The sequence below is a fragment of the Acomys minous genome, assembly GCF_964271855.1.
Source record: "Acomys minous genome assembly, chromosome: 1".
NCBI classification, from domain to species: domain Eukaryota; kingdom Metazoa; phylum Chordata; class Mammalia; order Rodentia; family Muridae; genus Acomys; species Acomys minous.
Genome location: NC_140483.1, coordinates 62,092,171 through 62,106,500, shown reverse-complemented (window position 1 = coordinate 62,106,500; position 14,330 = coordinate 62,092,171). Strand labels below are relative to the sequence as shown.

General features: G+C 47.3%; 1 protein-coding gene across 2 annotated transcripts in view; it reads left to right on the top strand.

Moving 5' to 3' along the window:
* Positions 1-14,330, top strand: part of MGAT5 (alpha-1,6-mannosylglycoprotein 6-beta-N-acetylglucosaminyltransferase) — a 280,628-nt gene that overhangs the window by 108,966 nt on the left and 157,332 nt on the right. For both annotated transcript variants that reach the window (XM_084785708.1, XM_084785707.1), the window contains exon 4: positions 5,913-6,074. In XM_084785708.1, coding sequence (XP_084641834.1) covers positions 5,913-6,074 — 162 coding nt within the window. The remainder of the gene's footprint in view (positions 1-5,912; positions 6,075-14,330) is intronic.

Below are 14,330 nucleotides of genomic sequence, written 5' to 3'. Positions count from 1 at the left end.
ACGTGGGCTCCGCATCCAGGATGCTCCAAGTAGTTATTATGAGGGCTCCTGATATGGCAACTGTTGATCGTCAGAAGCTCTTAGAGACTGCTTCCATGTGGGGTGGGGACAGAGCCCGCTCCATCCCAGATGTGTGACTTTGAGCAAGTCACTGAGCCTTGGGAAGTGGTAGATGTGATTTCCCTCAACTCAGGGGACAGCTACAGGTATCAGAGGGGGACAGCGGTTATCTACACGCCAAACTAGGTGGGAGACGTCTGTTGCGGTTACTGCTCACAGCAGCCTGCTTGAACCTCCATCGGTTAAGGCATAACTGAGGCTACGTGCCAGACGCATTCAGCCTTCGGATTCTGAGTGCCCTAGTTCCTGTTGCTGTGAAACAAACAAACAAACAAACAAACAACAACAACAACAACAAAAAACCCTTCCAACCAAAAGCAACTTAGGGAGGAAAGGATTTGTTTCAGCTTCAGGTTACAGCCCAGCATTGAAGGAAGTCAGGGCAGAAACTGAACATAGAAACTAAGGCTGGAAGAGTGTCTGCCTAGCCTAGCTAGTATTCAGGAAACTGGGTTCAAACACTGACACACACACTCAGATATGGTGGTGTGCTCACCTGTCACCCCAACATTAGACAGGTAGAGAGGCAGGAGGATAAGGAGTCCAAAGTCATACTTAGAGTGACATAGTGAATGGAGGGCAGCGTAGACTACATGTGACCCTGTGGGGGTGTGTGTGGCGGGTGGGGGGGGGTGAGGAGGGGGTTGGGGATGGGAGGGGGAAGAGAATAAAATGAGCAAAACAGTTATCACCACCGAGAAGTTTCTGAGAGCTGTTGTCTCTCTTGATATTATAGCCGTTTTCTAAGCATGGAGGCCACTGGACTGCTACCTATCTAAAATGGCATTTTATACTTATGTGACTTTGGAGATAATGTGAATTTTTATGGAAAACAGAGCATATGAGGAAATATAAAGAAATAAAACTGATATAAAGCCTTAGTTCCAAATTCAGATCTTACTAGTGATAAATAAAAATGTTTATTTCTCTCCAGCCTTTTCTTTTCTTTAAGGCCTCATGTGTCTAAAGTGGCCAAGAACTTATGGTGTAGCCAAGGATGGTCTCGTGCTTCTCAGCCCTCTTGCCTCCATCTCCTGGATGCTGAGATTACAGGTGTGCACTACGATACCTAGGTCACGTGGTGCTGCAGAACCAGCCCGGGGCTTTGCACATACAGGGGAGCTGTCTACCAACTCAGCCACATTCCCAGCCTTCTTTTAAAACTGCTTATAGATGTGTGTATGTGTGTGTGTGAATACGCGTGTGCACGCTTAGACAAGTATACACATGCATACTCTTCTCGAAGTTGGGGTGGTATTTATGTGCAGCTGATCGCTCCTCTTTGTGGTGTTTCTTCATGCTGTTCAGTCATTTGATGGCTACCCAGTTATTGAGCGCAGATGAATTGCCATCGCCAGTGAACGCAGATGATGCTCGTCTTTGAGGATTCTGTCTAGCTCACAGATGGAGTGGTGCAACCTGATCTTCCTCTTGCCGGGTTTGAGTCTTTCCCAGCTCTCATCCGGCATAAATAATACTGTTATTTTGTGTGTGTGTGTGTGTGTGTGTGTGTGTAGCGCTCTTGTGAATGCCCTTCTACATAATCAATGCATTATCCTTTGGTCATTGACCATATAGTCTTTCCATGGAAAGGTGACTTTAGGATTAATTTTAAGATATGTCATTGATGGAACTTGACACTCCTGGCAGCTGGTGGCTCTAGGAGGTCAGGGTTAATTCTCTTTTCATTAACACCTTCCTTTCTCATTAGTGCCCTGGCTTTGCCTGCTCCGCAGCCCTCCTGTTCATGCTTGCCTCTCAGGGCAGCCATGGCAGAAAGGGATTTGAGTTGGGAGCCAAGCAGAGAAGGAAATTATTTTTGGCAGTTTCGATGTAAGTCCTTGGTTGTTGCATAGTCAATTCTGTGCCACTGAAGTATAGTCACTGTCTGTCACAGGTGGATTGCAAGCCTTGGCCTTGCCCAGAACCCTTGGCTAACTTTTACAGATCCTTCTGAAAATGGAGCTTGGTAACCAATGCCATAGATGAATTCATTGGGTACCAGCAGGCTTGATAATAACTCCCTTGTGTTTTTTGTTTGTTTGTTTGTTTGTTTCCCCTTCCCCCTCTCATGTGCATGTGTGTGCATGTGTGCGTGCATGTGCACATGTGTGCATGAATGTGTGTGTGTCAGTGCTTGTATGTGTAGGTACATGTGTACATGCCATGACGCGCATGTGGAGGTCAGCAGACAGCCTCCTTTTTTGAGGCAGGGTTTCTTGTTCATCAGAGCAGTTGGTTGAGCTTCTGGGGATCCTCCTGTCTCTACCTTCTTTCCTGAAGTAGTAATAAGTGGAACTCAAGAAGGAATCATGGCCGGGGAAGATGGGGTACGGGGAAGGATGGCTCCCATGTATGTACAGCCTTTCTTGGTATTTCCTCAAATACCAATTGGTTTGAGGAGAGAAATCATGATTTGCCGTCCTCTCGTGAGGATCTACATCCTACCCCTGAGAGCCGTGATCTGCCACCAGCAGGGCCACTGTTTCTTCTGAGAGCTCGTCTTGGATGCCCCATTGACCTCAGTTGACTAATGTACAACCCCTTTCACAGAGGATGTCCTCTCTGTACTCTGGATGCTGTTAGCTAGCATTCCTCACCAAGGAAAAGCAAGGCCAGCGCTGTTTCTACCCTGTCCTTGGTTATGCCTTCTGCCCTTTCCACCATGCACTGTCACGGCTTCTGGAAATGGGAACTTGCAGATGCTATGAGGGCTCCTGCCCTGCTGCAGTGTGCTGCACCTCAGACTTACTGAAGAAGCCCCTTGCTTTAAAGCGCCACCACTGCCTTCTCAGAGAGGTCTTCTCTGTGTCTTTAGCTACACTCTCTCATCCTTACTGTGTACAGTGAATTTTAGGAACATGGAGAATTTTGGTAGTAATATTGGCCTTAAAATTTTACTGCCAAGGCTCTTGAAGCACAAAGGAAAATATGAAAGTTCATCAGTAATTAGAAATCATAATCCTGCTGGGGACACATTTTACTGCCTCTGCAACCGTAAAGACTATGATAAATATGAAATTATGCTAGGACCTGAAGGAATATTCTTGTCCTCGTTTTCTTCTTAAACTCTATCATAACTACTCTTCATTATACAGTGTCCTTAAATAAATGAGTTGCCATTAAGATACAACATCAACAGATAGTTGGCTGTTTGCTTAAAATTGCAATAAAGCTGTTAGCAGTTTTTGCACCTTTTAACAAAGGTGAGAAATAATTTTCTCACCTGGAAAGCTATAATTTATGTGAAGATGATTGTTTGTTCTTTGTAAGTAGGTGATAGTTTATCTGTTTTATTCATTTGCTCACATAAAGCATATTCCCTGAGTGCCGTAGTGTGCTGGGCACTGTGTGTATTTGTAAGAATACAAGCCTGGGCTTGGCATCTTCTCTGTGTAGTATGCCACCCCACTTCTGCTCTCTTTCTGTCTCCTCCCCACCCTCCTTTTTTTGTTGTTTTAGTGTTTCTTCATAGGTATGTGTACCAGTGTGTGTGTGTACCACATGAGTGTAGGTGCCTACGGGCTCCAGAAAAGGATGTGTGTGCATGTGGTATAGTGTGTGTGTGTGTGTGTGTGTGTGTGTGTGTGTGTGTGTGTGTGTGTGTTTGCAGGCACACATGTGGGTGGACAGACCAGGGGAGCGTGCTGGGGTTCCTGCTTTCTCTTTCTCCATCTTATTATCTTGGGACAAGGATTCTCACTGAACCCCGGAGCCATATTGGCAGGCAGAAAGCCCTGGCAGTCCTCTCCTGTCTTCCCCATACCCTCCACTCCTTAGTGCTGGGGTCACGGGTGTACATGGCCACACACAGCTCTTCTTTATGTGACTGCTAGGCATCTGGACTCAGGTCCTCATGCTAAGGCAGAAACAATATTAGCTTCAGATCTTGAACTGTTTTAATGATTTCCTTCATCTGGTTGTTTGTATTTTTCTGAAATTCCTCCAGTGCCTCTTTATATGACTCTTTTATGTCTTCAACCTTCTTATTTGCATCCTCCTCCAGTTGTTTACAGATTTTATTCGTTTCTTCCATTATCATCTTCCTTGCTAAGGACTTGAGGTCATTTTCTCGTATTTCGCTTGTTTTTGGGTTCTCTGGGTTGCTTTCATTGGGATTGCTGGGATCTGGAGATGCCAAACTGTTTTGGTTTTTGTTTGTGTTCTTTCACTGTCCTCTTGTCATTTTGGTGTCTCTGATGTTGGGAGGTAGCTTCTGGTGACCGATAGGTGGTGAATGATTATAGGTCGGGTGCCCTTTCCTGTGGGGATCAGGGAGTATTTCCCTGGGACAGGCAGGTGATCTGGTTTCCACTCCTGGAGATTTTGCTCTACACCTTAGGCTCCAGACTGAGGCAGCAGAAGTAGGTTTCTGTCTGGATCCTTTCATCTTACTGCTGTAATTCAGATCAGCTGTTTCCGGACCTAGAACAAGGTCAGCACACAAGCACTCTGGTTGGGTAGGTTGGTCCCAGCTGCCTGTCCTTCCTGTCGCTTTGTAGCAAAGACCCCAGCTGGATCAGATCTTCAGGGCTGTAGCTGTCTTTTAGCTCTGCCTCTAAACACTGAAGAAGCATCCAGCCTCTCCTGAGAGCATGGGAGATCCTTCCGGGTCTGTGGGAGCTGATCCAGTTAGGTTCTGTCTGTTGGAGAGTGCAGGGTCAGTAGCAGCAGCCCAGAGACAGGTCTGTTTCAGAGTGCCATCAGCTCCAAGCTGTCTGCACTTTCCACGACCCTGTAGCCAGGACCGCTCACAAATCCTCAGAGCTGTAGTCATAGCCAGAACATGGAAACAACCTAAGTGTCCCTCAGTAGAAGAATGGATAAAGAAACTGTGGTACATTTACATCATGGAATACTACTCAGCTATTAAAAAAAAGGAAGTCCCAAAATTTGTGGGCAAATGAATTGAACTAGAAATGATCATAATGAGTGAGTTAACCCAGAAGCAGAGTCAAATGGTATATACTCACTTATATCTGGACACTAGCCCAAGGGGCATGTCCCATGAAAGTCTTCACTTACCAGGAAAGTGGGACAGAGGGGAGGACATCCTATTGGGACTTTAGGTGAGAGAAGCATGGGAGAATGGGGAAATAGAAGGATCCAGAGGGTCCTAGAAACCTATAAGAAGAACATTATGACATGCGGATCTGGGTCCATGGGTCCTGCTCAAATTATGGCCCCAGCCAAGGACAATATAAGCAGTAAACTTCGAACCCCTACCCAGATCTAGCTGATGGACAGGACATTCTCCACTGTTGAGCGGAGAGTGGGGTCTGACTTTCATGCGAACTCTGGTGCCCCATTTTTGACCACGTCCCCTTGATGGGGAGACCTGGTGGCACTCAGAGGAAGGATATCAGGGTACCAAGAAGAGACTTGATACCCTATGAGCATATACAGAGGGAGGAGGTCCCCCTCAATCACAGACATAGGGGAGTGGAGTAGGGGGAAAGCAGGAGGGAGGGAGGAATGGGAGGATACAAGGGATGGGCTAACAGTTGAGATGTAATATGAATAAATTAATAAAATATTTTAAAAAAGAAAGAAGGGGAAAAAAAAAGAAGAAGCGATATTAGTCACTGGGCCATCTCCCCAGCCTCTGTCCCACTTTTTTTTTACATTGTAGTTCAACACTTCATCATGCGCAAACGATAAAGTTACCATGGAAAGCCCTGAGAAACTATGTCCCGGTGTCCTAAGTGTATGAGTCACTGCCCACAGGCCACAGGGTGGCCGTGCACAGCAGAGCCTGCGGAAGTTTTCAGTTTCCTTTCTCTCTTCCGCAGATCTGAAGAAAACGCTTGCGGTGTTGCTGGATAACATTCTGCAGCGCATCGGCAAGCTCGAGTCCAAGGTGGATAATCTTGTCAACGGCACAGGAGCAAATTCTACCAACTCCACCACGGCTGTCCCCAGCTTGGTATCGCTTGAAAAAATTAATGTGGCAGGTAAGGATGGCTCTTCCCTGTCCAGTTATGGGACCGAGCTCTACTGGAGACCCCAGCACCAAGACTCTTCCTGGTGCAATATAAATTCCAGAAATTGGATATGGCTGTTGTGAAGGCAAGCTTAATTTATTTTTTGGAGTAACAGATAGTAGGACGCTTTGGTGGTCCCCTCAGAATAACTGGTGGCTTCTCTAACCCGTGTGCAGATAAAGAGCTCCTAGGATTGAGTTCTACTGCCAAGATTCAGAACACAGATGCAGAGGTTATCGGAGAACCTCGCACCGGATGAGCTCTCTTCCTTCCCGACTCCTGTCAGTTATGACAGTCAGCTAGCTGTTTGTAAGCCGGATGTGGCCTTGAACTCCTGTAATCCCAGCACTCCAGAGTGAGAGTTCAAGGTCATCCTCAGCTACACAGTGAATTTGAGGCTCTCCTGGGCTATTGGAGCTTCTCCCAGGAAGCTAACAGGCCTAAGGGCCAAAGCTGGAAGAGTTTAAACAGAAGATGAGGTAGTCCTGCTTTGTGACCCAGAGTGTGAAATAAACTGTCAGTGGCTGCAGGCAGATACAAACCAATGATTTTATTCGTAAGAAAAAGGAAAAAAGAAAATGGAAGAAGCATGTAAAACAATTTCTCCATTACGCAGATGTTACTCTGGCAAGCGGAGAACATAACTCCCTGCCTGTAAGGCAGGTTCCCAAGGTTATAAGAGAGAAAGAAAGAAAGGAAATTCATGGGCTAGGGTGTGGCTCAGTTGGTAGAGTGCCTGCCTGTGATATACAAAGCCCTGGGTTCAAGACCCTATACCTCCTAAACCAGGAGTGTTGGTACATACCTGTAATCTAAGGGCTCAAGGTGGAGGCAGGAGGATCGGGGATCCAAGGCCACCATCTGTGGCATAGTTTGAAGCCAACCTGGGGGGCTATGTGAGACCCTGTCTCAAGAAGTAAAAATAAGCAGTAGGTAGGCAACACAATAAATATGAAGCCCCAAGATCCTGGAAGTTTACGGTGACTTACTACTTACTGCCTGTGGTAGCTCCTCTCCCCCTTCTTGCTAAGGTGTGCTTGCCACTGTACAAAATGCCTCTGTGGGTATACAAGTAGTGCTGGAGGGGATGGAAGAGCCTTCCTTCTTCCGGCCGGATGCCATGAGCACTCATGGACCCCTTCCTGTGATTGCCGCAGGGATGCACCTCACCTGGCCCCTTCTTAAAACTGGAATCTCAGACAAGAGAAGGCAGATGGTTAAAAGCAAAGCCTAAGTCTTATGGCCAAAGGCCATTGTCCACAGCTTGCATTGGGCCTACCCTTGCACCACAATGTCTTGGAGTCCATCCCTGGGGCTGCCTGCATGTGGCCCCCAATTCCTCTTGTTAGGGTGACCCGGTATCTGGTGGAATGGAGGTGAGGCACTTTGGATGAGTGGTTGTGCATAAGCTGCCTGGAGTCCTCATATGTGGCGTTCTCTAACTGTCATTAGAAGATACAAGTTAAGGTGCCGGAAAGATGGCTCAGCTGCTAAGAGCACAGTTGTTCTTCCAGAGGACCTATGTTTGATTCCTGGCCCCCACGTGATGGCTCACAACTGTCTGTAGCGCCAGTTCTAGGGGATCGGATGCCCTCTTATGGCCTCCTCAGGCATCAGGCACACACATGGTACACAGACATATGCGCAGGCAAAAGACCCCGACCCCCAACCCATATATATCTAGAAGATGAAGTTAAGTAGCTGTGTTACTTTTGAATTTGCAGGGACTGGGCATGCAGCTGTGTTGGCAGAGGGCTTGCCTGTCATACATGAAGCCCTGGGTCCCCTCCCCTGCACTGCCTAAAACAGGGAGTGGCAGCTCATAGCATACTCTCCATGCTTGTGTTCAGGAAGTGGAATTAGTATGATCAGAAATTTAGTGTCCATCCACGGCTACACAGCCAGTTCCCAGTCACACTGGGACACTACAATCAATAAACAAAAGAATAAAAGCAGCCTAGTTATCCACACACCCCGGTCGCTTTCTCTCCTCGCTTTCCTTATGACAACTCACGGAGCCAACAGCGGAAGTTTCCCTCTCCCCTTTCCTACCCTTCAATGTCAAAACAGTTCGTATTTCCCATTATGCAGGCTGGGTAAATTACTTTTCTCTTCAACCTTTTGCCCTTTACCGAGTTTTAATTCACAAACTATATTTCTAATAATCCCAGTATCTCACCAAAGTGTTAAAAATAACTTTTAATTACAACACAGAGACAGTGTCATCTAGGCCATCAATCCTGCCTTCCCTGCCATTTCCAGCAGTTTCTGTAATTAGACAAGGAAGCCTCCCCCTGTGTTGAGCTGCTTATTAATAAGTGGGCGCTGTGCCTCTCCAGGCTCTGCTCTCGGTACCCGTTCCCACTGGGGGATGCTTATAGGCAGCTCCTGCCTGACTTCAGCAAGGTTCTGCATTATCTGAATTGGAAGATAGGACAGTGTTTTCTTCTCTGTGTCTCTGTCTCTGTCTCTCTTTGTCTCTATGTCTCTGTGTGTGTACATGTGCTACTTACTCTTCAACACGTCTGTAGAGTTGAGAAGTCAAAACCGTATGTCTTACTCAGTTGCTTTCAACTTTATTTAAGACAGGGTCTCTCACTGGCCAGACCACTGGTTGGGTTGTCCTGACTGGCCCCAAGAGACTGCCCCCCCCATCCCTACCTCAGAAGTTCTGGGATTACAGGCGCATTTTTATGTATGTACTCAAGTCCCCATGAGCATGGGACAAGCGCTTTACCTACCGAGCCATTTGCTAAGCCCCCAGGATGGTGTTTGTCATTCCGTGCTCAGCCTATGGCCTGGATAAACTTTTACACCATCACTTTCTCCTTGCTCTGTAACCTTGTGACCTTTAGCTGTCTAAGTTTGAGACCAAGCTATGGAGAGAGGCTGTGCTTTTCCTGAGTGTCAGGTCTCAGCGCGCACAGTATTATGGGTAAACTCTGGAATGACATGAGGTAAAAGCTTCCAAATGGGATGCTAGCCAGGCCCTGGGGACTGTTCTTGCAGGGGCTACCCATTGAATACTTGAGAAACAAGTACTTTGACATGTTTTCCTGCGTTTAAGTATTTGGGAAAGGGACAAGCCCCTGGTACCACAGTGTCCACAAGGCCACTCATGCCTCCGTCTCAGTTACTTTACTTTCTATGCCAAAGTCCTTTGGCGAGTGCTGCTTAAGGGGGAAGGGCTTATTCTGGCTCACAGTTTGAGGTTACACAGTCCCTCTGTCGGTAGTGGTGGGGAGGCATCTGGTCACATGGCATCCACAGGCAGGAAGCAGAGGGAGATAGGGAGGTGGATGCTGCTGCTCTGCCAGCCTTTCTCTTTTTGTTTATTCGGGGAATACACAGCCAATAAATGGTGTCACTCTCAGGGTAGGTCTCAGTTTTCCCAGACACTCCCTTATAGACATGCTCAGAAGCTTACCTTCTGGAGATTCTAGAGCCCATTAAGTGGACAATCATCATCCTCACACAAGTGACTTCACACCCTTCTAACAGCTTATAGGAAAGAAACTCTTTATGATTCAGTCACCTCCCGTTTCAATCTCTAAAGCACCACAAGGTTCCCAGTATGTGGTTTAATTACTTTTGTATTGCTGTCATTAAAACACCCTGACCAAGGCAACCTTAGGACGTTGAGTGCTGAATTTGGGGCTCACGATTTCAGAGCATTAGAGCTCCTAACTGTCGGGAAGGGGAGCATGGCGGCAGGCAGGCAGGCAGGCAGGCAGGCATGGTGCTGCAGCAGTGGCTGAGAGCTCACGTCTCCATCTACAAACGAGGCTGTGAGAGCTGAGAATGACATGGGCCTTGGAGACCTCAGAGCCCGTGTGCAGTGACACACCTCCTCCTCCTCCTCTGGACCACGTTCTCTAATCCTTCCCAAGCAGTTCCACCACCTGGGGACCAAGTATTTAAACATGTATCGCCTGCGGGGCCATTCATTCTCGTTCAAACCACCGAGGTCTAGAACAGAGACATCACCATTTTCTGAAAGGTCCTGGAAAAGGAGTGCTGAGCTTCCTAGAGTATTAGCCTTTCTCATAGAAAGCGCCTCTCTGTATTGCAATCTGCTGCTATAGCTGACAGGATGCAGTCCCTCTGTGCATAAAAAACCATCTCTTTCTTAGGAAGGCACGAGGCTTTGCTGGATGGTCTCTTTCATTTCCCCAGATGCTGAAGGCTCCTTTCTGTCTTGTCAGCTACCCAGCACATGTTCTGCTTTGTTTTGTACTCTCTCCCATGCTTACAGATAGATTGCCGTAGAGGAGGATGAAAGAGTTGTGCGTTAATAATTCTCACCTATGAGCAGCCTGCCATTGCTTCGCTGGTTCATGGCTGTGCTGTTGGTCCTCAGAGCCCCTTTGTCATCTCAGCAATGGCTCGGGAGCTGTAAGGGAGTTCATTTTTATGGGGCTCTAACCCAACTTAAGTGAGGTTTTTCTTTCTTCCTTCCAGCATGAAGACATGTGGTAATTGCTCCGAAATGCTCTCCCTGGCGTGTCTTTAGCGCTTACTCTGGTGTGGTTCAGCTCGCGGATGGTTCTGATTGCTTACTGTTGCGTCTTATTGCTTGCTGATCTATCTTCTGGTTGAGTGTAAACTGCTTCTAAATTGGGCACCATCGCAGTTGAAAGAGTGTTCACTAGATTTATTATTTTTTTTAGAAGGAACAGTATTATGTGTGTGTATGCGCGCGCGCGTGCGTGCGTGTGAGTATGCGTGCGTGTGAGTATGCGTGCATGTGAGTTCCTTGCTCTGTTTAGTTGCATTCTCTGTGACTTTTTTTCTAAGCTGGCCCTTTTTCCAAATTTGTCATCCTTGGGTTTTTGTTTTTGTTTCCTTGTTCTGTCAGCGTTAATGTGTCCTTAGAGAAATTTAAGGTGGAAAATGAACTTTATTAAAATAAAAAAGATTAGATTAAAGCACGTTTGTGAGCCCTGTGTATCTTGTCGGAGAGGAAGAGAAATCAAAGAAATGAGAGAGCAGATCACAAAAGTCTCCACCCTCCCCCTCAATTGCAAAGTAAATTAATTTACCCACATTTATCCTTTGGAAGGCTTGAATGCTTCCTTGTCAAGTTTCTGCTTTCATGGGACCAGGAGAACATTGCTGAATAGTTGAGCATTTTCCCAGCTGGTTCAAGAGCCTGGGTTTGATCCCTCCCACTACAAGCATGGAGCAAATGGTGAATTTTGGTTTTTAGAAAAGCATATTTGGGGGCTGGAAAGAGTTTGCCTTGTCAACCTGAGGACCTGAGTTTGATCCCCAAAACCCACATTTAAAAAGCCCAATGTGACCTCTGAGCTGCAGAGGTGGAGGCAGGCAGGTCCCTGGGGCTTGCTAGATACCCACCAGACACCCAGCCTTACCTGCTTGACAAGTTCCAGGCCAGTGAGAGAGATCCTGTCTTGAAAACAAAAAGGTGGGAGGACCTGAGAAGCCAAGGTTGACTTCACAGATACATAACCACATTCCAAACCCAGAAATTTTCTTTTTCTGGTTTTGTTTTTGATTTTTTAGGGGTCACGTACAAGGTGTTGGGTTTCATCTGGGTGGGCTTCTCCATACACATGCATAGTCCATCATACTTAGTTGGAAGCTTAGCGCTTTGGAATGTATTTTGCTTCTCTCTCGCTTTCTAAGTGATGGCGCGCAGAGGACTGGCGCAGGGGCACATGGAGGGTGGGCAGTTTACATGAAGACACATGATTGTGTCTGGGCTTGCTCCTGAGGATGGCTGTTCTTTCTCTCCATACAGCCATAGTCAAAGCCTTGCCTGCTGACAGAACTCAGCCATAGTGCTCACGGGGGGGGGTGGGGGGGGTGGGGGGGTGGGGGTGGGGTGGGGTGGGGGGCAGGGCAGACGGGGCTCTCCTGGATGATGCTCTTCGCACCATTCCACCTGATGGTGATTTGCTTGGAGACAGAACTTGGCATCTCTTTTCCCTTTCTCAGACTGCAGTTGATGCCATGCAGGGAGTCAAGGCCCTCTCTTGTGGGTGGTGGCTAAGGTTAGCATCAGTGATTCAATGCTGGGGACCCTCTGTGGAGTATGAGAGCTGCACCTCTAGACTGGAACATTCTAGAAGAGAGGACACCACATAGCACGCTACAACAGAGGCTTGGGTGTGTGCACGCATGCATTTATTTACTTAACTGTATTAGTTACTTTTCTCGTTCCTGTGACAAAAATGCCTGACAAAAGCAAACTAAGGGAGGGTGGGGGGCGGGGGAGCGCAGGGAGGGAGGAGGTGGGGCTTATTTTGGCTCACTGTTTGGGAGTTCAGTCCATCACAGTGGGAAGTCATGCAGCAAGATCATGAGGAAGCTGCTCACTTGGCATCATCCAGTCAGGAAATGAATGCTGGTTGCTGTGCAGCACACTTTCTCCTTTCTATTCAGTCCAGAAGCATAGCCTGTGAACGTGCTGCCTACATTTAGACTAGGTCTTCCCACCCAATCTAGAGACTTCCTCACAGACAAGCCCAGAAGTTTGTTTTCTAGGTGGTTTTAGATCCCATCACGTTGGCGTTGAATTCTAGCCACAACACATATATTAACAATAACCAGTTGCTGTCACACAGACGCTGACTGCGTGCCTGCTATTGACTGGCTGTTCTATAAGAGGAAAAAAAAACCCGATAGCATGCATATTGTATTGTATTCTTTACAGCTGCACAGTCAGTCAGGAAATACGGTCACAAAATCCAGTGTTGAGGCCCAACTCACTGACTCTTTTGGTATTTAATCCAACATGATTCCTAGGCAGTCCTTTATTTCTCAAATCACATTTGCCACACACGGTGTTTCCAATACTTCGGGTGGAAGTGCAGTGTCTTCGAACCTGCATGTTGTTCTGAAAAACAACCGCCATAATTATTGTTCTTACCATTTGGAAATTGAAAAAGGTCCCTGCTGAGTTCTGGAACTTGCCTTTAGCAGTGTAATTCCCCCCTCTGTGCTGCTAATGGGCCTTGAAATTAAGTTACACCTGTGTTCCCTCCTTGTTTGTGAGCCCTTAGTAGCACTTGTATTGAAGAAGGGCCTGAAGTGTCCCGGCTCCCCACCCAGGCTGGGGCTCCCCGGGTCACTTTCCCAGGGTCAGGGATTGGCCAGCTGAGTGGGGCCCTGGATGCTGAGCCTGGGCCAGAAGAGATGGGGTTACAGGATGCACCACACAAACAAGGTCCACACTGGCTTTCTGTTCTGTTCTTTGCAAGGCAGCAGTGAGGACTTGAGGACAGGTCAGTGTTCCACCATCTTTGCAGAAGGTGCATGACATTGTTGGCGTGGTTTTTACTTTGTGTGGTCATGGGTGTTTTGAGTTTAGTCATGAAGAACTAAAATGCATGGCTGGGGGCGGGGGAATAGCTCGATTGATAAAGTGCTGCTTTGTAAGCCTGAGGACTTGAATTTGAGCCTCAGAACTTATGTTAATGAAAAGAAAGGAAGAGAGAAGGGAGGGAGAAGGAGAGAGAGAGAGAGACAGACAGACAGACAGACAGACAGACAGAGACAGAGACAGAGAGAGAACAAACCAACCAGGCCTGGTTTTGCACACTTGTAATTCCATTGCTGGGGACTGAGACAGGAGGGAGGAGCCCCAGGGCTCTCTAGTTAGCCAGGCTACCCTACTCGGCCAGCTCCAGGGCAGTCTTAAAAGCAAGATGGGCCTGGGAGAGGACTCAGTGCCAAAGAATGATTGCTGCCCAAACAGGAGGACTCGAGTTCAAATCTCCAGCGCTCATGTAAAAGGCTGACTCTAGTTCTATGAGGATAGGTGCAGCAGGATAGCTGGGGCTTGCTGCCCACCACCTTAGCTCCCAGCTCACTTAGAGACCCTGTCTTAGGGGAATAAGGTGGAAGGTGATAAAAGAGAGCATTGCTAATCACACATGTGTTCAGCCTACCTGCGTCCCCACACACCCCAAGACAGACAGCACATGCAACAGAACAAACATCCAGGTGAAGTCTTTTTGACCTTCCTATGCATATTAATGTAAGTATATGCATACACATAGACATGCACACCCCCCCCAACACACACACACACACACACACACACACACACACACACACACACACACACACCCCTGAATACTTGTTAGAATCTTTGGCAGTGTCCCAGGAATCAACTATCATTGTTGGTGTGATTTTTTTTTTCCCCACTTTGTGTGGTCAAGGGTGTTTTGATTTTTATCATTAGAAAGAAGAATGCAG